This window comes from Chlamydotis macqueenii, chromosome 2, assembly GCF_036417535.1.
Source record: "Chlamydotis macqueenii isolate bChlMac1 chromosome 2, bChlMac1.mat, whole genome shotgun sequence".
In the NCBI taxonomy this organism is placed as follows: Eukaryota; Metazoa; Chordata; class Aves; order Otidiformes; family Otididae; genus Chlamydotis; species Chlamydotis macqueenii.
Genome location: NC_141557.1, coordinates 114,645,001 through 114,670,659, shown reverse-complemented (window position 1 = coordinate 114,670,659; position 25,659 = coordinate 114,645,001). Strand labels below are relative to the sequence as shown.

Below are 25,659 nucleotides of genomic sequence, written 5' to 3'. Positions count from 1 at the left end.
GTCAGTTTGCAACAGTTAAGACAATAATTTCTTTTTCTGAACTGCTTATAACCTGGTGGTGTCCTAACTACTTTTATTAATTTTGCAAAATATCCTGGAAAATGAAGTGCTAAAGGGAGTTACTAGATTCAGAGCATTCAACAATGGCTAAAATGCTATGAAGTCCTTTTATTTAATTTGCATCCCTTTTTGCTGTGTAATATTGCAGACTACTCCTCTATTTGGAAGCAGCTGCCCAAGTTGAAGTTTTTACTCTTGAAATAAATTTTTGCATGTAGTTTGTCATACAAGGATCGTACTTATAGGCAGGGCTTTTGCACAGCCAATACATACTTGCCTTCTGAATGTGGTTTTTATTTTTTAAAATTAATCTGGTTTCCCTCTGTAATATAATTCCCTTAAAAATAAATTCTGCCCTTTACCCCTATCAAAGAAATTCCCCAGTTTTGATTACGAGCCACATAGCATGAGGAAGGCTTTCTGACATGGGTCATTTCCAGTTTCTGCTTGCGGGTCCATCTGTGTTTGAACAGTTGAAGGGCAGGGTGCAGCCACATGGACCAAAGGATGTGGAAAGATGATGAGAGCCCAGACCTTCGTTGTGGGCAGCAGGAACGCCTGCACTTTGTGCACAGTGGCAAATACAGGGATGGCTGTGCCCACGTCACTGTAGGGTGCTGAGAGAGAGATTTAAGAATGGTTTAAAGTGGAATCTCTCTCCTCCTCCTCACCCTTTCCCCATTCTAATATGAATTTAGTGTTTGTTAGCATGTTTTAGTTTCTCTCCATTCAAGTAGTTGTGCATGTTCCTAATCGATTGCAATGCTAAATACAGTGGGTTCACAGATACCACCTCTGTGTTGCTGTGGACAAGGAGCCTACTCCTGGTTAGCAACCCGCTTGGCTCAAGAGCCTAACATCTTAAAATGTACTTGCACAATCTCCTGTTATTATATGAGTTTGTCCTTGTTTTTTAAAATTACTTGTTTCAGATCTCTCAGATAACTAAAAGGAAAGATGAAGCAGCCAAAGCAGAAAAGGGAAAAGTGGTGAAACGCTTGCATTCCTTTTGCTGGAATGTACACAACCATTTTTCTTCTGCTTTTCACTTGTTGTGCTGTGGTTCCCAAGGAAAAACAAAGTTAAGTGCCAGCTTGCTTTATTAGGGAAGACAGATTGTTTTATTTCTGTCTTTTGAAGGAAGCTTTTAGTAAAGTGGGCAAAAAGTCAGGAGTAGTTAAAGCCACTCCGCGCCTCCTCAGAGGAGGGAAAGTTGTAGGCTTCACATTATCTCGCTCTGTGCTGGTCATCTGCAAAACCGAGGTAGCGCAGCGAGCTGTGCGGCTTCTCTGCACATAGGGGATGGCAGTGAGACCGCACATTTCTTCCAGTTTAGAAGCTTCAACTGGGCTCAGGACTGCTGCTCTGAGGCTGGAGCTATCCTGCTGTCTCCAAAATGCAGACAAAGCTCTCCTTGTGCACTACTTAGGTTTTACAATAGTTAGTTTCCAGTTTTCTGTGATCTAGCAAATACAGGAACTTTATCGGGTTTCTCTTAAGTCACGCGCAAGTTCAAAGCATGTGTAGCATTTTGACCCAGGGTATAATCTTTCCAGGGCTTTGTTTGTGTCAAATAGTGTGGTGATGGAGTATTGGAGTCGGTTGTAAAGTAAAGATTAATTTCATGTTTATGTAAATCAAATTTGTTAGTCTCTTAATTCTGGTAATTTCCTGTGAAACACTGTAGTTAACAGTGAAAAGAAGTTTCTGCACACTCATTGATTTGATTTTTCTTTTCATTGAAAACTAATTGCATAGGTGGTTTATCCTTTCTTACAATGATCAAAGCAGCTTCAATAGCTGTGATAAAATTGAAAAACCTAACATTGAAGCATGGAAGAATTGCTTGAGTGAGAAATGGAGCTGCATTTGTGGGAGTAGAAGGAAAATTCTCCTTTCATTGAGATTAGAAATAAAATAAGGAAAAAGCCTCTTTTGCTTATTTAGCAGTAAAATCTACAGTGTGCTGCAGGCTCATGCCAAATATGTTCTCATCATTACCACAAGAACCTATCTTGATTTCTTTTTGTTTTTCTTTTTAAAGGGTCTCTTCTTAGATGCTTGACATTACGTTCTTGATTTTCTTTCAGACCCTAATTGTAAACTAGAAGACAAGGCAGAAGATGGAGAACTGCTAGACTGTAAGAAAAGGCCGGATGAAGGGGAGGAGTTAGAAGAAGAAGCTGTGCACAGCTGTGACAGCTGCCTCCAGGTGTTTGAGTCACTGAGTGATATCACAGAACACAAGATTAATCAATGTCAACTGACAGGTAAACAATACTTATCACATTGTGGCTTCGTGCACTGTTCCGTTTCTGATTCCCAGCCTCTGCTTCTGATCTCCCTCCTCCTTTCTCAGTTATTTTACTCCTGCACTTGAATGCTTGGGTGAAGCCTTTATAAACAGATTCTGGAACAGGATTACACTGTAAATTTGGCACTATAAATTTCCCTCATACCGAAGGACTTATGGATAATTACTGCATTGTCACTGTATTTAAAGTGTTTGTTAGCTGTCTGTGCCTGGCTGCTGTGTGTAGTTTCTAGATGCATACCATACAGCTTTCCATACTTTGCTTATACACGTGTTTTCCTAAGTCGCTTTTGAAGGCAGAGGGTATTTGTAAGCGGGATTTAAGTGCAGCCACATAATGAATGAATTTGCACAACGGCATGTTGCAGATCTGGGCTGGATGTTGTGTTAGTCTAATCTGTTAACTACAAGTGACTGTACAGTAACCATTAACTGAAAGGTGAGAGAAATTAAACAAATTGTTAGAGGGGAAGATAAAATCTCAGCTTTAGTCGAAAGGCAGAACTAAGTGCTGATCAGATACTACTGAACTGAACAGAGCTGGGTGAATGGACATGTAGCCAGCCTGGATTAATCTTTGAAATGATTGTAGACAGTCCCCTCACCTAGGAAGACACATAAACTCTGATTAAGTAGTTTTGCCCTTTAGTTTTTCTAGATCTTTTGATGTATGCACTGTAGGTACAAATAGACTAAGTATCAGCAGAAAGGCATTTTTATTTTTTGTTGGATGGTTCTTTAGTTTTAGCCTCTACAGTGTAGAATGTATTTATTGTGCAGTGCAGTTATGTTAAAAACTTTTCTTTAGTATGACTTTGTAAACAAGGAAAGACATCCTTCCCCGTTGGGAATGCTTTTAGAAAGTGTGTGTGTGCTCATGTTTGGAGAGCTTTCTGGGTTATTTTTGTTTCCAGTAGATCCACAGGCTAAGACCTGGCAGGATCACATAAAAGTCAAGTAGCAGTACTGCTCTTCAGGATGAAGTGTGAAAAGAAGGTGAGCAGAAAAGGAATAAGTAGGCAGGAGCAGAAGGAGGGCTGAGAAAATAATGTGAATTTGTAAAATGTTTTTAATTTCATCTTGAAATTATGGAAGATGAAAATCTGCTGCAGCAAGAAACATTTACTTTTATTAAGATATCACTTTGCCTTTTCTAGCCTGTAAAATGTTTTTCTAACTTCAGGTACAGTCAGTTCTGCTATTCCCTACTCCTACAAACTTCTAGGATGCATCTGTCTATATTGCTCATGGTTTCTGGCAGTATGGTTATTCTCTCTTAATGCTTTTCTCTCCTTTTCTTTATACCTCTCTTCTTTCTTTTGCTCTTTCGACGTTGAAAAATTAGTGGCTGATACGGCTGTTTCTCCTTTCTAGTTTGTTAGTTGCTGCCCCCCTCCACCTTCTACCAGGTGGTTTCTCTGCTTTAAAGCTGCAAGCAGAATGCACTGAACAGTGCTTGCACAGTTGGGGTTGAGAAACTGAAGAAAAGCAACTGGGGGGGAGCAGTAAGTAGGAAGAGTCCTAGAGCACTACTCCTGAACACAGCAGTTCTTGCTGAGAGATGTCTTGCTAAATGGGAGAGAAAACAAGCATGCTGGATTAATCAATTTGGGGTGCACAAGTAAAGGCAGAAATATATGTATGATATCAGAGGATGGGGAATGAAAGTGAATCTTGAAGGAAATTTTTTAAGTTCTTGAAAATACCTTTGCTTCTCTTTCAAGGACACTTGTGATAGTGAATGGATAGAGATCAGACTGTTTGAAAGCTAATGAATTGAATAAAAACCTGAACTGCATATCCATCTGGACAACAAAGTTGACAAAAAGCAAATTGTCCTCTGTTTCTAGATATAAATTATCAAAATACGCCCTTGAGTTGAGAGAGACGGAATGGCCAGACTTGAGAATTTCTTCTTTCTCCAGCAAAAAACCACTAAACAGGTGGTTAGTGAGGTGAATTCAGTGCCAGGTCCCGAGCTACATGTGTAACCTAACACTAAGGGTACAACATTTATGAAAACCTCATCCTTTTAGATTTTTTTTTAGTTAATCAGTAACAAACAGCTGACAAACAAGCAGCTTACTTCTCTCTTCTGAAGCACAACATATATTGACAAAAATAAAGTTTGCTTTTAGCGTTTTAGGCAAGCTCCCTGAACTTTTGCCTTTCTCTTGGACTTCCACCAGTGCCTTTGGGTGCCACACTCAGGTTCAAAGTTTTCAAAAAGAATGTTACCATGGAGGGGTAGTTGCACCTCCCTTTCTCATCACAGTCTCTGACGCAACAGGGTGTTACATAATTTCTCTGGTTGTCTCCCTTTGGAGGAGTCACAATGAAACTAGTAGACACCCTAAGGTATTTGTCTGTCACCAAATTATTAATGAAAGGCAAGATGTTTACCAAAATTGAATTTTTTCTATTGTATTATCATTTTTTTTGGGTCACCTGTGTTCTCTCTGGAGGAGGACAGAGAGTATCCTCTCTCCTGATGTATGATCTTTCCAATCTGGGTCTCATTTCAGGTACTGAAGTGTTACCTGAGATGTCCATTATGTAAAAACACCAGGACTGTCAGTCCCTGAAGTTCATGTTTGAATTCTGAAGCCCTCCAAACCCTTATGTTCATATGGCTGAGCCAGCTGCAGCTTCTCTGGATTTTACTGAGCTTTGGAGGTGCTCTGTGAGAAGCCCAGGGAGCTGCACTGCAAGAACTGATGAACTGTGCATGTTGACCCAATTGTAGGGTCATTTTCCATATAGTTATACTGGGTAACATCAACAGTTACATTGATGGAACAAAGAGGATGTCAAAAAAATGACTTAGGACAACCCTTTAGTAAAACTCTGAATGTAGAATCATAGAATCTTTAAGTTTGGAAAAGACCTCCAAGATCATCAAGTCCAACCATCAACCTAACACCACCATGTCCACCAAACCATGTCCTGAAGTGCCACGTTTACACATTTTTGAATGCCTCCAGGGATGGTGACTCCACCACGTCCTTGGGCAGCCTGTTCCAGTGCCTGATCACTCTTTCAGTAAAGAAGCGTTTCCTAATATCCAACCTAAACCTCCCCTGCTGCAACTTGAGGCCATTTCTTCTCCTCCTATCACTAGTTGCTTGGGAGAAGAGACCAACACCCAGCTCCCTACAACCTCCTTTCAGGTAGTTGTAGAGAGCGATAAGGTCTCTCCTCAGCCTCCTCTTCTCCGTACTAAACAATCCCAGTTCCCTCAGCTGCTTCTTGTAAGACTTATTCTCCAGACTCCTCACCAGTTTCATTGCCCTGCTCTGGACATGCTCCAGCAACTCAATGTCCTTCTGGTAGTGAGGGGCCCAAAACTGCACACAGTATTTGTGGTGCAGCCTCACTAGTGCCAAGTATAGGGGCACCATCACTTCCCTACTCCTGCTGGCCACACGAAACATAAGAGTTGAGTGTCTTGACGGCCTCCAATTCTACCGACCTTGTAACATGCTTGAGAATGGCACTTGCCACTGTAGGTTCTCAGATTGATACTGGGGCTTCTAGTTTTTGCATTTGAAAACATTAGATGTGTTCTTCTGAAGCTTTGACACTTCAGTGGAAGGAATAAAATTGCTTTATTGAATCTTCATTCTGCACTCTCAACCAAAGACAGGAATGAGGAGAGGGGAGCTGCTTTATTAAACAGTGGTCCCAATCTCTCAAAGTGTCAGTCACCCCCACCTATTCAGAGAATAGTGGAAGATAAGAGTTACTTACAACTCTGTGAGATTTAGCTCTCAGGATCTTGAATTGCTCTTCTATTGCAGATTTTTCCAAAGGAGAAGAAAAAAGTTCTCCCCAACTGGTTCCTTCCTGTAATCTGTTCTTTGAATTGAACTCATGTTCTTTTTCTAGAGGAGGGCATAGCTGCTCTTTTATCCTAATGTGTGTGCTATTGATCTTTTCAATTTGGGTCTGATCCAATATCCATTGAAGCCAATGAAAAGATTCCCATTGACTTCAGTGGGGGATGGAACAAGCCCTTCATGAGCTATTTAGTAATATTTTTTTGCTATCATCTGAAATTCTTCTACTGAAGCTTTCTCTGAAAAGGTGATGATTTATTTATGTTAATTGCTGACAATTCCTGTGATGTTTGTGGAATACAAATAACGGATAAACGGGGGAAATGCCCAAAAAAATTATTTGCAACACTTGTAAGCATGGGCAGATAAGATGCTGAACTATATTAATTCAGTCATTACAAAAGATTGGCAATAAAAATATGGATTTCATAGTGTTTCTCTCTAATGTTAATGCTTTTCTCACTCTATCCTTCCTGCAGCAATTCCATTTAATAACTCATGAGCCACTTGCACATTGTCATCATCTAAGTTGTGTATATAAGTAAAGGATCCAATTAGCATGGCTATGAATCTCATGTCCTTCTAGTATATGTCAGTTTGGATCTCACTCTAGGAACGTGCATGCAAGATCAAATGTGGTACACTACTGACAAACCCTCAACTGCACCTTCTACCCTTCTTCTGCCAACAGGAAAAGAAGCTTAACCTTTTGTAGTGCTGCCATTTGTGCTGTTGGTGGGGCACCATTTGTCAGGCACTTTCCCTAATCTTCTTCTACTTGATTTGTGGTCTCTTCTCCCTGCACAGTACTTCATGCTGTTTATTTCACCTTTCAGTCCAAACCCTCGGGGTTCATACTCTATGAAGTCTCCTCTGTATATATGAGCACTGCCTCTCTGCTGGCTGACTCTGTATTCAGAGGCATTCAACTCAAGCTTGGTTCTCCTGAAGATCCTGTAGGTCGCTTTGGCATCAGAAGCCTCAGTTATAACCAAAGTAATACTAGAAAAATGAGCCTCCTGTGGTGATATGTTGCTTGCAGTCAAACATGCAGTGAACACGCCAGTCTAGTTGGCTGAGTTGTTGACTAACTCAACAGCAATAGAGATGCTGGTACGCAAGACTGCCATCCTCCTCCTGAATGTCAGTAGACCTAGTGCATGTTACACGGCTTCACTGCTAGCCCCATTGGCATCGCAGGCTGTAAAACTTTTCTGAGGGCGGGCTACTGAAATATATGCAGTCCTAGCTTCAAGGCTAAGGGTGTTCTCAAGTAAAAGACATGAGCTATTTCTCCATCAGGGATATTTATTTACCTTTAGGTGATTAGGTACACTTAGTTTTATGCTTTGGGCTCTAGCTTAGTGCTAGAGTTTTGACAGGTTGAGTAAGGATGTCAGGTGGAGCTGAGAGCCATTCGTGTTACCACCTAACTTGATTCTGATGTTGAAAAGGTTACTGGCTATAGCTGTGTGTCCCCTGGCAACGAGGAGATGCAATCCTGCTTTCTAGCCCTGCTCAGAGATTCCTCTTGCATGCCATCTGAAAGTAATTCCAGCAGATATATTGGGAACCAATTGTTCTGAGTGCTGTTCTCCATCAGCACTGGAGTACTACTAGGCTGGGAACTTCTAGCTAAGTCAGTATTTCTGTGTTTCCAATTGTGACTAAAATTAATTTTCATAGATATCATCCTCCTGTGTGGCTGAAAAACACCTTCTTGCATGTCTAGAAATAAGAGGTTGTGCTACCTAACAGCTTCACAGACAGCACACACCATGAGTGATCATGGACTTGCCAATCGGAGGTAATAGAGATTCCACTGTAATGGTTTCATTCTCTCACCTCTTTTTATTTCTTCCTAGTGCCCAGGAATCTTTCATCTTTCTGAATGAGTTGATAATGCCAGGACCATCTCTTTCACTGGAAGACTTGAAAACTTTCCAGGGGATTTTGTCCCAAAGGATGTATGCTGTGCACAGTGAGACTACAAGATAAATTTTGTGAGCGCTTGGCATTGTCATGCTTTGATATCCTAGCTAGAATTGCTCTTCTTGCTAGAAAAAGATTCCTAGAGCTGGCCAAATATATTGCAGATCTTGCCATTGTTGGGTTTTTTTCAGTTTCCACTATCTGTGTGGAGAAAAGATACATGGCAAGGGTCCTTGGTCATTTCTGCAGTACAGAGAAAAATCTGAGCTTGATAAAAGTGCTTCTGAGGACAAGGACCCTAAGAAGTTAAATCTCTGATGCACCAAAAGCATATTCATCTGCCTCATTGCAGTTAGTGGCACACTGCCAAGCACTGTTTGCCAAGTACAGTTACTTCACTTCAGAGACAGTCACCCTGTTTCTCTTGAGAATTTCTGCACCAAGGACTGCATATGGATTTTACATTAAACCGTTATTGAATGAAAGACGAACAGTGCTTGGACTGGGGACTTGAGTTTAGGCCTCTCTTTTTCCCTAGTGGACTTCCCAGTTGCCATACTACAGAGACATGCTTCTACTTTTCCATTTGCTTTCGACCACAGTCTTCTGACTTCTTTTCCATAAAGTGACATTCTGTTTGACTGAGACAGTGGAAAGCAGACCCTCTCCTGCAGTTTCCTGTCCCAGCCAACACAGATGGTAGTTCAATGCGCTTCTTTGATTTTGCAAGTTGTAGACTCATCCTCTCAGAATTACGTGGTCCAGGACCCATATCTGCAAGTCCAAATCCTTTATTTTTGGGGGAAAGGGGGAATAGGGCGGTAACTACAGCCTCTGTCTCCAGAGATCATAATTTTGAATTCAGAGAGCAGTGTAAAGCCTGTCAGTGGACTTGGATGGAAAATGTATATGCATTACAGAATGGCTGAAACCTGCTAAAATTGTAGCAGTTCGGAGAATCTGCTATACAGAACTTCATGCTCCTAGGGAAGACACATGAAGGTCTTGATAATTGCATTCTTAAATTTTTATATCAAAATTCTGTATAAATACTTCTGTAGTTAGCTTGGTACTGCTCAGGTGTGGAGGCAACTTGTATATGCTGGAGCTGAAAGCTGTGAAAGTAGGCTGCATAGCCTTCTTGCTGTACTTCAAAACCCCTGTGCTTATCTTAAGAGATCCACGATGAATGGCCGACATGGGCAAGGAGGCATAAACTCCTCCCCCTTTTGCTTGGAAACCATTAATCTCTGCTCTTGAGATTGTTAATCAGTCATAAAACCAGTAGATCTTCACCTCTTGGGTGTTTTAAAAGCAGCTTGTTGCACTTCCTGAGTTGTCTGACAGTGACCTCTTGTAAATGAAAGCAGCTGATGTCTGTATCATGGAACTGTTATCCTTGACTCGGGGAACCCCCATAATAAACCTGTTCATGAGCATTAATTGTAAATGCCAGAACTCTTGTTCTGTTTGGAGGTCGGGGAAGAAGCAAGTGGTAGTGTCTTCCAAGGGACTTTGCGTGCTTCCTGTATATCTTTCATTGATTTTTTTATTTCCTCAATTTTGCTTCCTGTTTCCCTCTTATTCTAGCCTGATTTTTCGATCACTAAAAAAGGCAGGTGATTCTTTTAGCACATACCAGCAAGTATAGCTTTGGTTGGCTTATCTACTGTATGTGTCCACCAAGGACTTCACACCTTGTGAACCTGAACTCCCAGCCAATGGCAAGATACCAGATCAGACCCGGTGTCCCTGCACCAGTGAGGAAAGCGTTGCCTCGCTGAGTACCATGGACAGAGACGCCTCCTTGCCAGCCTGGGAAGTCCTGCTCTGCAGCAGAAGCCACTCAACTGGAGGCTGTCCTGTCGTTCTCTTACTGGCAGAGAGGTTTGGTGTAGGCAGCCTCAGTGCAAAGGTTACCAGGTCAAGTTCTTGGTACAACAGTCTCTCAACTGTCTTTTACATTTAAATAGTCTAGCATCATGTATAGGGCTCTTAGGGTTCATCTTGCAGCAATCCATGCCTTACTGAGCAAATGGACTGTGGCAGCAGAGTTTGGTCAAAGTGCTCTTACATACACAAGATATCCATTCCTGTCCGGAACATGAAGCAAGTCATCCTGGGACTTAGGCATCGCACATTTGAACCATGCTTTTGATCACTTCTGCTCAAAGCTTCTCAAGTAAATATTCTTTAACTGCAGATAAGGAGTGAATATCGAGGACAGCAGTGCACTGTTTTGCAGGTTAAAAGACCCCATGTGCCTGTCACCCAGAGTCTGTTTTTCAGCATATACTCAGAGGTTTATGTAAATATAACTTATTTCAGTGTCTTCATCCCAAGTCATGTTCAGCAGCAGGACTTATGGTCATAGTCCTAAGCTATGCCAGAGGACACGTCTATGTGGTGCTTTTCTACATAGGACTGTGCAAGCATCAATTAGGCATACCTGAGATGCCATTGTGGCTGGGTGCAATAGCATTAGGCTCTGAGAGGGGCCACGATGACATTATAAATAGTTCCTCTTCTGGCTTTGGTATTTTGTGGTTACCAAGCTAGCTCTACATCATCGTCCCTGTCTCCAATCACTGACTTGCCCAGCTCCGTAGCTTTTTCAGACTTAGTTCAAGTGCTTCCCTGGCACGCTGTTGAAAATCTGCCCTAGCTAAATCCAGAACTTTGCTTTATTACGCTGACAGTCTGTTGCTCCATTTATTTATAGCCAGTGCTGGGTGTTCTAAAGGTCAAGCTGTTTCCTCACAGAGCATTTCCAAATGGGCAGTTCAGGGTATCTCTCTGTGTTACCATTTGGCTACTGTGTCTTTCCCATGGAATATTAACTTCGCTCTCCCAGTGCTCAAGTGACATCTCCTGCCTATTTCAGGAGAGGGTCCAATTTCTGAGATCTGCCAGGTGATGACATGAGGTAATCCACTGACCTTTATCAGGCATTGTGTGGAGGACCTAACTGCCAGAGCTCATTCCAGTTTTGCGACAGCAGTACTATAATCACTATTTGATCTATGCAGCTGAAATTTCTAATTCTCATTGTCCAAGGAAGACGGTTGCCTGCAGGAGAGAGAGAGGAGGGGGCAGGGGGAATCATCAACACTGGCACATATGTGAAGAAGAAAAACTAGTCATTACTTACCCTATGATAACTATGCTGCTTCCAATTACAGTTGTAATCAATACGGATCCTGTGGCCAAGCTTGTCTTGCTTTTCACAGTCCTCAGTAATACAGACTTTGAATTGTAAAGCTGCTGCTGATACAGGGTCGCAGCTACCCTGACCTTTACCCAGTACAACGGGAGCTCATGTGTATGATTCTAATAGACACACTATTAAAAATAAAACTATTGTCTTGCATGTATGCACATATATACACCTACAGTCCTTATTGACTACAGTGTTTCAGAGAGTCAGTTACTGTAGAGTAAATACCTGTTGTTTATTCTATGCTTCTATTGTACTGGAATATTTATAATATATTGTTGGTGTATTACAAAACAGGTCTTGTTGCCATGACAAATTAGTCTTTTTAAGTGGTGAATTTCCTGCACCTTCTAAAATAATTTTCTTGAAATACTTGCTGTTTTTATTATTGGTGCTTGCTTTAATTACCATTTAGAAATGAACGGAATGGGAGGTACAACAGATTATCATTACTTATATGTTCAGCAGTTAAATTCATAGTTGGAAAGCCAAATGTAACAAAATGCCCCACAGCTCTTTAATACTTTGCTTAATGCAGTTGTAGAAAAACCTTAATTCATGTTTATACAATCAGCTGTAAAGTGTTAAGGTTTCAGGGTGATGTGGTAGTTCACTAACACACCATCTATATGGGCTCAGTTTATTCTCTCAAGCATCATCAGGAGGGTGTAAAAAACCTGCTTTTTTAAAAAAAAGAATTATTGGAAAGGAAAGGTCCTTAAAGGCATTCCAGTCCCTGCCTGGTCTTGGCATAATAACCCATCTGAGATGGTTGTAAAATCACTTCTGTACTATTACTCTTTGTTAGAGGGAATAGGCTTAAGACAAAGAGAAAGCACATCTTAATTAACCCAGGATGTTCTCAGCCATACCTTGTGCTTTTTGAGAAAGACACCTCTTATATTGAATATTCTGTTGTGGAGATCCACTGTGATGTTCAGATACAGAAATTTAGCCCTGGCATAGGGAGCTGCACCTATGGAAAACACTGGAACCTGCAGCCCCTTTTACTAAAGCTCCAGTTTTTTACAAGACTCCAGATATGCCATGAATTCCAACTGTTCTTCCAAAATGACTGGTAGTTAAGGCAAACTCTTTCTTAATGTGAACCCTTAGTATTCTTAATTTTATATGCCTGTACTTGTACTAAGAGGTCATAGTCCTTAGCTGGGGATATCATTTGGGAATGCTGTAGTGTAACTGAGATCTATGACCTCTTAATAAGCATCAGGAGAAGGAGATGGGGATCATTCTACAACATGCCCTGGGGGTACTTTCCCTTCAAGAAGGCAAGCTGGAACTGTTCAACTTTTTTCTTTCTTTCAGTTTTTTACCTTCAGGGGGAAATTGATCGATTTCGAGATGATTATTCCATAATCTCTGAATTTTTCTCTTCTACACTGCAACGGGAACTCCTTGAAGTTTAAAGGGGTTGTGTCTCCTGTGTGCACTGTAGAATGAACCCGAGGAGTTTATGGGGACAGCAGTTCTCTCAGCACAGTTAGTGTACTAGTAGGCAAGTTTGGAAATAAAATACCAGGAGGATCTGTGGACACAAAAGGGTAAATTTGTTGCTAAATTTGGCTGACCAAGCATAATCACTTTTCTCAATGGATGCTTCATTTGGGATTGATTTTTGGGGGAAGGGAAATGGGGTTTTCCCAGAAATGTGCATGTATTAAAGATATGGTAGAACTGAGAGTTATCATGGTGAATTGAAGCAAACTAGAAAAAGTGAACTGGCAGTCGACTTGTAAAAAACTCAAACTCGACAAAGAGTATTTGACACAGATATTACAAGGACATGAAATTCTGAAACTTTACCTGTGAAATTTTGGTTTAAATTTACTCTTACTGTTATCAAAATCATATTAAGTTTATACATTTACAAGATTTAATATTTTTGTCTGTAATATTTCTGAAGCACATAAAATACAGTATATTATTTTGCTTGTATGTAAAAAAGGAAAGCATACTTTCAGGACAAGGAATGCAGTGGAGTGCTTCAAAATGTCCTTTGAAATCGAACTCTGCATAAGATAGTGCCATGGATTGGCGCTTGGTCGATATGTATAATATATGGGAATTAATTTTAAATTTCATAAAAATACCTGTCACTGGTTTATTACCTCCCTCACTGTGACCAGAACTAGTGTCTCTCGTTTGTTTTACTGCTGGATCCCAGCAGGAAGTGCAGTCTAATGACTGAAGGAAGGTTGGGTGACTCATGCGGGGGAGGCTGGAGAAGGGTCAAGTTTTTCAAGTACTTTGCAAACCTTCTACCAGCTGTAAAAGCAAAGCGTAGGGAAATGAAATGGCAGTTGCTAGTTTACCTTGCTCTGACAAATGTAGACTTCAGCATGAGTGCATAACACGTCAGTTTTACTGTTAACACATAAATTAACATCAATAATTGTTCATATGTATGCATTTATTTCTTATTGCTATTATCTGACTTCAATATGTGGTCAGAAGTGATGCTTGGATTTTTACAAAACACTGAGCATGTTTGATTTTTCTTGTAAATTCAGTTTCCAAGCAACACATCCTTTGTCCTGAACTGTTTTAATATGTCAATAACTGTAGGTTTCTGTATGATTCTAATTATTCTTCTAAACTGCATTTGAAATACTTAAAACACTTCTAATATTTGCTTTTTCTGTAATGTTATGATTAGAATATTCTGCATTCCAGGGCAATCTTTCCTTCACTAGGCATCTATGTAGCCTGACTGGAGAACTTTTTTCAATTTATATCCATCATTTGTTGGCTGTAATCTTTGCTTCACTGAAACCAATGGAAATGTCATTACTATGTTCGCTGAGGGCAGGATTTCTCCTAGCGAGTTCAAACTCTCATTCGATTGTATTATTGCTCTCAGGATTCTTCTCCGTGCCACTCAGATCTCTGCCTTTCTAACACGCTTTATCATTTCAAAATAGTCAGCGCTTAACAAACTTATTTCCAAATCGCACTTCCCAAAAACCTGACAGGCTGTAGTAGTAACCATATAGTTGCAAGCAGTTTCCTGTGGCAGGTTAGTTTGAAAGTAGAAAAGCTTTCCCTGTCTGCCATGCTCTCAAAAGCAAAGGCTGAGAAAATGGAAGAATGCAATTTATCTTATTAAAATTGGATTCTGCCTCTTTTGTGACCCTCTCCACCTATCATTGTCTTTTATTTTCTCTTGTTATTTCGTATGCTTATTCTTGCTACTGAGACTCTACTTTTCTGTCTTTGTTATCTTTATGCTTTCCATTCTCTTACTGAGTGTTTCTGGAAATGTGCTTTTATTTCTGTTGCCTTTTCCACTATCAGCAGGTCAGGTATCCCTGCAGTTCTCTCTTTGGCTGAGAAGGGTGGAGATGATTTTCTCTAGTGCTGCAGTATCCCACTGCTTCTCTCCTTCTCATCTGTTCTCCCTCCTTTTTCACCCTTCACTTTTCTACTGTTTGTCTCTGTTCCTTTTTTGCCCGTAGGATATCCAGGATAGTGCTACTATTCCTGTTGGGTACTTCAGCAAGAACAGCAGACTGAAACTCACTCCATATACTTAGTTTCATTCTACAGCCTCTGCTGGACTTCAAAATGTTTTTTACAGGAACCAAGAACACAGCTGCAATCTCAGGTGTACAGCCCATCTTGCTATTTGCATAGTCATTCATTGCAACAGTCTCATGCTTGATTTGATCAGTTTTTGAACATTTTTGTAAAGGCTCCAGCCTTTATGTAATGTATCTTTAGGAATATATGCTGTAGTGGATACCACTGAAAGTATTGCAAGAAGTTCCCAAGTGGTAGGAACATTTACCCCTCATAGCACGGAGTGAAAGAGTGTCTGGTATTCCACAGAGCATATGGTTTTTGTCATCTCAATGCAGGCATAGCTGGTCCTGATTTATGGTTGAGGGTGAGTTTGTGTATTCTGAGTTGGCTTCATGAGAGGCTCTAGCCTTTTCTATTGCATTTCAATTATTGGACAGTGCCTGAAATGCTTAAAAATTACTTGTGCAGTTCTCCTCTATAGGCATGGAAAAAGGCCCAGTACAAATTAAAGGCTAAATTCTACCTATTGCAAAATTCATAGGCTTAGATATGAAATCAAAGAGCATCTCTGTATGCTGTGAGTCCCACAGAATTTTTCAGACAATGTTTTTGAAACTGCACCTCAGTTAGTGGATCTGTTGCTGTGAGTGTGGTGAAAGGGGCTAGCAGATGTAATAAATACATCTTCAGTGTGTCACTATTGTTCTTTGCATGTGGGCCAAACCTTATATTTGATATGCCTGTAAGAATTGCACAATGCCTTTCATTTTCTATGCTCCAAATCTTTTTTGCAACTATTTATCTACAATACCATGAAATGTAGCCAGCTTTGCAGAAGACAGCAGCTCGGACCCATGAGACATAGTAGGGGGAGACAGGAAACTCTGGCCAAGAATAATGTGGCAAACCTCCTACTCTTGTGAAAAATGCCACAGCATCTCTTCTGTCCGCAAAAAGCAGATTGCACTGCAACTTTTAAGATGTGAATGGGTGGGTTATTCCACACATGCTTTGTCAAAAAATGGCTGATGCTTTGTTTTTCAGGTGAGTAGTACTCATGGGACTCTTCTTTGTCACTCCTTCCTTTCAGAGGTAACTGACAGCACAAGCTCTTTTAGCATACAGAGAGGAGTGCTGCCCCTGATAACCCAGCCGTAGCTGTAGAAACTGTTCCACATGCAAGGGCTGTCATTCCCACATGATTCTGAATCATGGGGTCGAGGAAGCGGCTCTGGGTGGTGTTTAACCCTAAAATCATATCTTGGCCCTCCCTTTTCTCCTTGCCTCTGTTCTCTGGGAGCTCTAGCACAATATTTTGACTTGTGAGCCCAGAGGGTTGACTGTGTGGCAGACACTTAAGGTAATTATGGGCTTACTTATACATTTTACTGTCAAATTACATAATTTTCGATAGAGGGCATAATGTATGCTTTCTAATGCTCACTCGTTGAGGCTTGAGGCCTCTTATTGGATAGCTTAAAAATCAAACCATGTGTTTTAACAGACCCCAGTACAATTGCCATAAAATGCATGCAGCATTCCTCCCTTTCCTTCCATAACATTCTGGGATGTATAAATACAGGATGCTCTGTGGAAGAAAAGTTTGGATTTGAAATCTTTTACTGTAATACATGGAATGTGTTTACTAAACTGTGGAAGCTATTAGGGGTACAGGAAATGTTGTGTATTTAGGTAGTCAGTATGCTCTTAGTGAATTGAGACATGGAATAATCATTCTTCCATCAGACAAGTGTAGTAAATATAGTTTGCAATCCAAATGTTATTTGCATAGTTTATAGGCTTGCCGGCTATTCTCTTGATGATGAAGTATGTAGTTTGATCAGAACTACAAGCCTGTTTCTGAGGAGGGGGAATGGAAAGAACAGAGAATGATATCTTTTACAAACAAATTAAAAAGAAAATAACTTGTTTGCTATTGGCTAAAAATAAGTTTGGATTACACATTGCAACTGCATTTCGTGACACTGGAGCTGAAGAAATTTTACTTTCAGTGTAAAAATGGTTCTTAACATTTCCTTTACTCCTATGGATGTGTCTTTTTTTGGATGGAGAAGAGACACATTTTTCAGCAAAGCACCTTTTTCTATAAAAAGATGTTGCAGCTTTTGACTGGCTCTAAGTTGTTCGTTATAGTATTCTCTTTCTCGTTTCTTATACTTTGCTTAAAATGCTGGGTAAAAGATTCTTCTTTCTTACTGCTTTTCAATAAGCAGTTAAATCAGATTGAAAGAAGAGTCATTGTGAGTTAATTAGATTGCATACTAGCTTTAGGGACTTGGCTGCAATATAGAACCCTTTAGTTGCCTTTTGTATAATAGTATTTTCCTGTAAAGGTGTTGTATGTTAAAATGCCAATATAATTATGTTGTGTGTTTCAATTAAAAATATGCTTTGCAATTAGCATTTTTGCTAGCATTTCATCTATGAGAGACATGGACAGTCTTTTTTTTTTTTTTTTTCTCAAGAAATGGTACATTATCTCCTGGATCCCAAAAGTATCTATTTTTGTATGTGAATAGCTAGCCTACACTGGTGAAATGCTTCTAAAATAACACATGCAATGTTATATTATTGTGTAAGTAAAGACTGTAGCATTCCCCTTTTCCAGACCTTACGAGCATAATCAGGTGTATAATATTTTAAGAAACACTAAGCCTGCCTGAGCAAAATGCCTGCAGGTTCTCATACTTCTTCCCTTATTTCTATTTTTTTTATATAAACATAGACCTGGATCAGATTTATGTAGTTCATTTGAAGTTCATGCAGTGAGTGGATTAATCATTCAAAGACAGATAGCTAAATAAAGTTGCGTTACCTGAAAATTTGCAGCTCCAAAACTGATCCCATAAAATGAGTCCTCATATGTTCTTTGGCATGATTTTTCTGTACCCAGTCTGAATTGTTTTCTATGAGCTAGAGCAGGAATGAGGAAAGAATATAATTCCTATTTCCAGTCTAAGGCTTTGCAGCTTGTTTCCTCACTGATATTTAAAATTAAACCCACTCACTAAGCCTGCTTTCGTAGCATTACCAGAAGTACCACTGTTTTCTCTAAGCTGAAGAAGCATAAAGAAATTATTCCCAGACTGAAAGCCAGTAAACTTCAGACTAGAATTTACCTTTACAGATAAAGGTAAGTAATTTCACAGAATATTAACCTTCTCTTCATTGCCTTGTTATTCAAGGCCATGTCTTTTTAACTTCTTTCTTCCCTCTCCACTTTTCATTTGTTTTTAAAATTTCTTACCTTTCTTCCTTTTTGTATTATATTTGCTGACAATATGGAAGACTCTTGTCCTGGTAGCTGTGTATTTGATCTGCTGGTTTTTTTTAAAATAACTTATGAGTAGTAAAAGTCCAAACATCAGCCACTAATGTTTCTCACTTTCAGGACTCTTTGTGTTGATTAATAGGAGATTCAGAAATGAAAGAACAGGCATGGTTATTCAATACAGATTTGAGGAAGAAACTGGGGAAATGATTCTACTTGGTTGCTAACAAGAAAATTGCCACTGCTCCCTCGTGAAAAAAAAAAAAAAAGGTTTAAAGTCCACTAATTTCTTCCCTCATGAAGCCATGAGTAGATTTTAAGCTATTTATAATTACTGATCCTGAAAAGCCAACCTACATGAAAGAGGTTGAGAGAGGGCATAGTTGAGTGTAGAGAGGACCAGGTGAGAGTAGATGAGTTAGACAAATTACCATGACTTTTCGTAAGTAACTACTTACAGCCAGAATCCTCTGCTTCATGTAGATAATTAGTGACATCAATATTTTCATCCAGAGAAAGGCATACAGCTTTTTTTTTTAAAAAAAATAATTTTGAACTTCCATTTTGCAATGACTGCTGAAGAAATACTGAGTGTGTCTCTCTCAAATCCTGTCTGTCTGGGGTTTAACTCTCCATGTGACAGTGTCTTTTTGCCTTTGATGTATTTATCTTCACAGTGTTTCAGTAAGGTTAGGAAGATCTAAGGGTGCTTAAAAATTAAATAAAAAATGAACTTAATCATTTAAGGTGAGATATACATACTTGCATCCAAAGTTGTGATCCTGAAATGCTCTGCTCAGCTGTTATGTCCCCTAAAAGACACCTTTCTGGGCTACTTAACGGTCTCTTGTCTCAGCCTGAGCCCAGAAGTACCACTGTTTTCTCTAAGCTGAGGAAGGCTAAAGAAATTATTCCCACAATGAAAAGCGGTAAACTTCAGACAAGAATTTAACTTTACAGGCAAAGGTAAGTAATTTCACTGAATATTAACCTTCTCCACAATGCCTCATTCTTTTGACCATCCCACAATCTAATGCTTTCCACTACTTCTTCCAGACCATCAAGGAAGGAAACTTTTGCATATGAGGTAAAATGGTGTACCAGGGAATTGTTATTCAGGAATGCTCCACTTCCAAACTTGAGGCATTAAGATGCACAGGTTATCTTAAAATAAAAAGTGGCACACACAAAAGACACGATGATAACTCTACCTTGCCTGTTCAAGTTGTTCTTAAATAGAATCACGAGGTTCAAGTGCAGGAAGATGCTGCTGGAGATCCTCTGTTAGAGCTGTGAGGAATGAAGGATGTGAAGAGGAGGTTCTTTGTTCAGCGGTGCTGCATTTCTCACTATTCTTTGCCCATTTCCTGTTGGCTTAGGTGAGAAATAGGAATGTATGGCATTCCAGGATGAAATTACTGGTACAAAGGAAACCTACTAATTTAGTTAGAATTGTAAGCTAGCCTTTCCTTATACTAGTTATGCCAGTTAATACTGTTGCAAAGAAGTGAGTCATGGTGCAGGCATATACTACCAATCACTCCCACAATGGATTTCCATATGGCTGTAATAGTACTGAACCAGTTTCCATATTGTCCTTTTCCCATGATGGATTATATTATTGTATCTGGGATACAAAGTGAATTCTCCTAACTCTGAATTCAGACTTTGTGGAGCCTGGCTGGGAAATAGGGTTTGAAGGTATAAAACTTGCACCAACAGTGCTTTCCTACAAGGTTATATATTGATTTAAACTACTGGATCCTATCCATCAAAGCTTCTATTTCAGAAAACATTTTCTGGGAATCTTTCTTTATGAAAACTATAGCAAGCCCTCTAAACAAATTGCTACTATTTATAGAATTGTATTCAGAAGTGTATGTTTTATTTGAGATCTCAAATACCGGTCTCTGCAACTCCAAAGTAAAGGATGAGGCTGTAAAGATTAGAGGGCAACATCTGTTAACTCTGGCTGTTTTGCATATCTATATATCACATAAATTTGTTCAAATGATTTGAAAATAGGTATGCATAAAAGTATACCAAACGTTTAGTGTACTGACCATAATGTGCTACTCATTAAAATGAAATTATGACTTGCAAATGCATCTCCAGTCTGAGTAATTTTGCAGACAAAATTCCTTGTGTGGAAGGAATTAAAGGATGGCAAATTGTTTAAGTAAGGTGAAGTAGAGAACGTGATTGCTAAAATCTTTAATTGCTGAATAAATATCTTAATAGCTGAAAGGATGCAGAAGTGTCTGAGACCCATGTCACTTTGCACCGAGACCTAGCAGAACAGTCCTGTTCTTCCACCCTCATCACTGCTCCAGTTTAATTTATGAAACTGAAAAGATTTAAATATTGGCATGAAAAATGTGACCAGGCAAAACAGTAAACAGGACTGTATCTCTGTGCTTTGAGTGACACTGAAAGCAGAACTAGTGTCCTAAATGAGGAAATAAACTCTGGATTTCAATGGAGTTGCTTCAACATACTCGCACAAAGATTAACCTTTCCTCTCAAAGTAGTAGATAGATATTAGTGTGGCAGCCTTCTTCGGCCTTTGATTTGCTGTTACTTATTGGTGTTTGCTATAGCCAGTGAAGAAGTAAATGTCTGAGGAAAAGACCTTGTGCTCAACTGAGTAATCAGATTAATTTGGGAACCTAAGCTGAATCTGTTCAGAAACTCTTTGTTCGTAATATGCATGTCTACTGAAGTACAGGAAGGCTGAGCACAAGTAGATGATGGACACTGAGACCCCTGTATCACTGAAGTTACCCAAAATTTTGCATTGTGGTCTGGGTATCAAAAGGGAAGAGGGTGATGAAGAAGAAAAGTGTATTGCACAGAATGGAGTAGAATGGTTCTCAGAGTGAAGACCCTTGCAGTAGCGAGCAGTAACTGTGTTATGTCTGTATCGTATGGTAAAATGCCATGCAGAGATAGTTTAGCTCTCTAATATAGTTGTATTAACTTTTGAGTAAACAATTCTCTTCTCTCAGGATGCTGCTTCAGTTCCAGGGCTGGCAAGGTCCCCAGTAACCTGGGTATTTTATGTTTGTTTAATGGACAGTGTGGATGTGCCAAGTTTGTGTATTTGATTTGCAAAGGACAGAAATGTACTGGTTTCCGCTTAACTTGGCTGTTGATGTTGTATGTTGTCTGCATAGTGTGACAGTCCTTTCATAGAGTCAGTTCTTTGAAATACAGATTTCTGTGGAAACTAGTAGTTTCACACCCGTGTCCTCTGAACTTGGCGGATGACTCAATCCAGGAGGCAGAGACTTTCAGTCACTGAAGGCAGAGTTGTAGCTAACTTCAAATGCATTGCTCAGCCTGTTGAGTTTGTCTGTTCACTATTACCACGCTGTAAGTTAAGGGAGTGTACGGGTACCTTTCGGAACAGGGGAGCAGAGTTCGGTCTGTTAGCAGTACTTCTGTGTGTCACACCCTCATTACAATGTGTTTCATTTTATATTCCATTTTTCCTTGTTAATTTGATCCTGTCAGTAGTTAAAACTAGGTAATTTGATCCAGAAATGATGTGAATCATCTATGGAGAATTGAAGCGTACAAAAATTTAACATGAAAGAGAGACTTGTCTTGCACCTGTTTTTTTTTTTTTGCACCAGTATACAGTGACCCTAGAGAAGTTAAACAAGGAATTTTCTTTTGAAAGAGAAGGCAGAAATTCTGCATGATATTAAGGAGAAAAGAGCCTCAGGGAGGATCTCTCAATCACTGTGAGCTGACAAAATGCTCCAGAGCAGCACAGTCCACTTTTAGTGTCACATTGAAGAATGGAGACACAGTTGAAGGGTGTGCTATTAGTATCACCAACCCAAACTTCAAGAGTACCTGTGATGGAAAAGATCCTGCTGTAGCTGGCTAGATCGGTTGTAGAGTGGCAGTAACTTGAGAATACTAACAAGTCTTTTCCTGAGATCGTATTAAAGATAAGGCTCAAAAAAATCTTGAGGAAATTCGAATAATTGGTTTATTTATCATTATTTTTAAGCTGGAGTACACCAACTGGTTTTTAAATATAGAAAACTAAAATAAAAGAGAATAATCTGGTGAAGTATAGGCACTACTGCCACCTTTATTATTACCCTGTGCTTCACTCAGGTGGTGTTCACAGCTACCTGTACTGCTATCAGACTTAGACCTCGAGGACATGTACAGCGCTCATGAGACAGGGCTTTATAGACCAGACTCAGGCAACTCTGCTTCAGAAATGAAGTGATTACTGGCCAGAAGAAATCAAAAGGGAGCATTACATTAATTCCCCCAGCAAATGTGATCTAGACCAACAAGCTGTAACCTGCACTGACAAGCAAATTAGCCATGCCACTGTATTTTAAGGGGGAAAAGCATTTTTGGATAAATGTAAGGCAGTTTTCCTTTGGAAATGTGAGGGATTGCCATGTTATCAGAGACAGGGTGAAGCTCTGGAGTGCGAAACCATAGAACGGTTCTAGTTAACAACTTTTTGAGGCATCCATATGTCATTCATCAAACTTGCCTTTTGTCTGTCTGAAAACAAAATAAACAAAGGAGATGGTCTCCTACATAGTTCTTCTCAGTGAAGTAGATACTCTTGGTTCACTGAGCAGAATATAAAACCAAGTCATTCTCGATGGCATATGCCATAATGAATGCTTGATTTTGAATGTCTGAGGAGTATGTGCCCCCCCTCAAAGCCACACTGTCTGAATATGACACCAGCAGCTTCCACGACCAAAGAGTCTGAGAAAAATGTTTTAAGCGAGGAAGTCTTGATGGCACGTCAAGGTAAGCATTTGTAGACTGTTGTGACAAAAAGCCCTGTGTGAGAACAAATAAATGCATGAGCTTCGTTTTCCAATTTATAAAACTGTGTTTGCCAGGGATCATAAAAATGGGACCACTAATAAGGATCAGTACGCAAATGCTATTTAAACTCTCCATAATTATTCCCTACCTCAACTATAGCTTTCTTTCCCATTTTCTTCCTTCCTCTAGCACATTTCAGCCAAAACACAAGCCACACCAGTTTGACCCTGCAGCCTTGAAGCTGACTAATCTAAACTGTGATAAAATAAGGGAAACAGAATTCATGCAATTGGAGATTTTACTGAGGGCACCTGCCAGCTTTTCAGGAGCTAACCAGAGTGTTCTCTGAGTAAAGCACCTCAGGAAATCTGTCCTCTGTCATGTAGAGGCCCCAGGTTAAGTAAGACTTGTGGATAAGAGCAGCACCGTAAGCTGTGGATGACAAAACACAGGGTAATGACGTTCCCTGTATAAAACCATATTCAGTAATGGCATTTCTGCATCTTTCATCAGCTTTGAAGTTTTGAAGTGCCCTCAAGATGAAATTCGGTAGGAGAATATAAAGGTGATCTATACTTCAGTCTATGCATCGAACCATGAGAGCCTCTGACGTGACACAAGAAGGCTGTTTGGCTTTTGGCTTTTTCTGGGTAGCCCAAAGCGTGGAAATCCAGCAGGACACAGAATTCAGGCATGTTTGTTCCTCTGAAAAGAGTCCATGTGGTCTTTCTGTGCCACTGGGAACTAACTGTGACTCACTGCCAGTAACTGTACTAGGTGTTGGATGGTTCATGTTCACCTAAATTTTGGTCGTGGCAAAACACACTTAAATAATTCAGTGTCATTGACAGAAATCAGAGGAATGTGAGTCTACTGGCCATTTCTTCATGTACGCAGCCACCAGGAAGGATGATGTCAGGAAACTGTGTGGCACCCCACAACAAAGAACTCTTGGGTGAGCAAGCAGTAGTCATCTTAGGAGGAAAACAATACATGGAGTCACTGCATGACTCCATACATTATTTCCTCTGTGCCCATGGGAGCACAGATGAGTCAGCAACAGTTCATGGTTTGTAGTAACAAAAGTAGCTGACAATTGTAACAAAATCAGTATGGATGCTTGATTCTCATCCAGGGCCAGCGGGAGGTTCTCAACCAACAAAGCCAATGCAGTCTAGTCTATCAGGACATCTGTTGCTTATGAGGGGAGTGATGTAAACAAAGAACAGCCCTTTCTTCTTGTTTTATCTGCTCATTAACAATGTGATGCCTTGTGAACCATAAACATACAGTGTGTCTGTGAGTTACTGGCTTTGGTGCTGATTACACTGCTGTCAGATAGGAAGTCTCCTCTTTTAAGATATCTGCAGCATTGTTGCAGGAAAAAAAGGTCAGGAGCGAACCTGCATCATTGAGGTGACCAACTATCTTAGGGTATGATACGACTGATGTCTAGTTTTCACACTCCGTCAACAGCATAATTTTGGAATATCTCCCTCACACTGAAAGCTGTAAAGCCTGTGCTGAAAAACAGAAAGCCACAACTATACTCTGCCAGAAGGAGACCACAGAAGAGACTGAGGCTGTCACCAAAATCTCCTTGCAGAAGCAGGATATTTTTGAAATAAAACTTCCAAAAGATCATAGAATCATAGAATTGTTTGGGTTGGAGAGGATCTTTAAAGGTCATCTAGTCCAATCCTCCTGCAATGAGCAGGGGTAAAAGATCATGGGAAGCAGATGATGCCATGCTGCAGAGGAAAGATCTCTCCCACCTACTGGAAAAATTCTGTTCCTGAACTTCTTATTGTGTGATTGATTAAATGCTCTGGGTATGGGGGAACACTACCACTGGGCACCCAGGGCAAGAGGAGCGCTTCACTCCCACATTTATGCAAATTGTGGCCAATCTTTGTTAATCTAAGAAGATGAGGGAAAAACCTTATAAGTCAAGTTGTACATCAAAGAGAAGGAATAAATCCTGCTTGCTTCTGCCAGTTAACTGACCAGTTAACTCCCTGAATCATATCAAAGACTGGAGAGACAAGCAAGAATAAGTCTCTTTTCAAGCCCCATCTCAACTCTTGTGCCTAAGCACGAGCGGAGATCATATGATTTTCACCATCCCTCTTTCTCTTTCAGATGGATTCCAGCTAGATGAGTAGAGTAACCATAGTCTTATAGAAGGATTTTATTGTTAGGCATTTTAGGAGGTAGGACCAAATTGCCCTAGAGTTTCACTGCGATGTGAGACCTACCTCTTCACTAAATTCCTTTGAAAAATCCTATTTCTGTTGCATCATTCCCCTTTACTTGCCATTTTGTACCTCAGTTTTGCTGTGACTTACACAGTGACTTGAAAGTGAACAGCACCACAATCTTTAGAGGGTTAAATGTTACCTTCAGTGTTTGACCCCAGTAAGACTTCTGCTCATGCAGGAGTAGGGAGCACAGCCTTGTCTCTGGCAGCCCTCAGGCAGTAGTTGGGATTTGTTCTAATTAATGGAGTCTCTAGTAGGAATTATTCTGTGCTTCCCCAATACGTAACCAATGAGTTCTTCTATTAGTCCATTGTTCTGTTTTAATAGGGCTTTCAGACATTTCCTCTAGGTTGTCAGAGGAGAAGTCGTATCGAGTGCAT

The 25,659-nt window shown here is 40.1% G+C and overlaps 1 protein-coding gene across 8 annotated transcripts in view; it reads left to right on the top strand.

Annotated features, from left to right (window-relative positions):
• The window catches only part of ZNF521 (zinc finger protein 521), a 234,148-nt gene that overhangs the window by 22,607 nt on the left and 185,882 nt on the right, over positions 1-25,659 (top strand). For all 8 annotated transcript variants that reach the window (XM_086740745.1, XM_086740746.1, XM_086740744.1 and 5 more), the window contains one exon: positions 2,151-2,330. In XM_086740745.1, the coding sequence (XP_086596871.1) occupies positions 2,151-2,330 (180 nt within the window). The remainder of the gene's footprint in view (positions 1-2,150; positions 2,331-25,659) is intronic.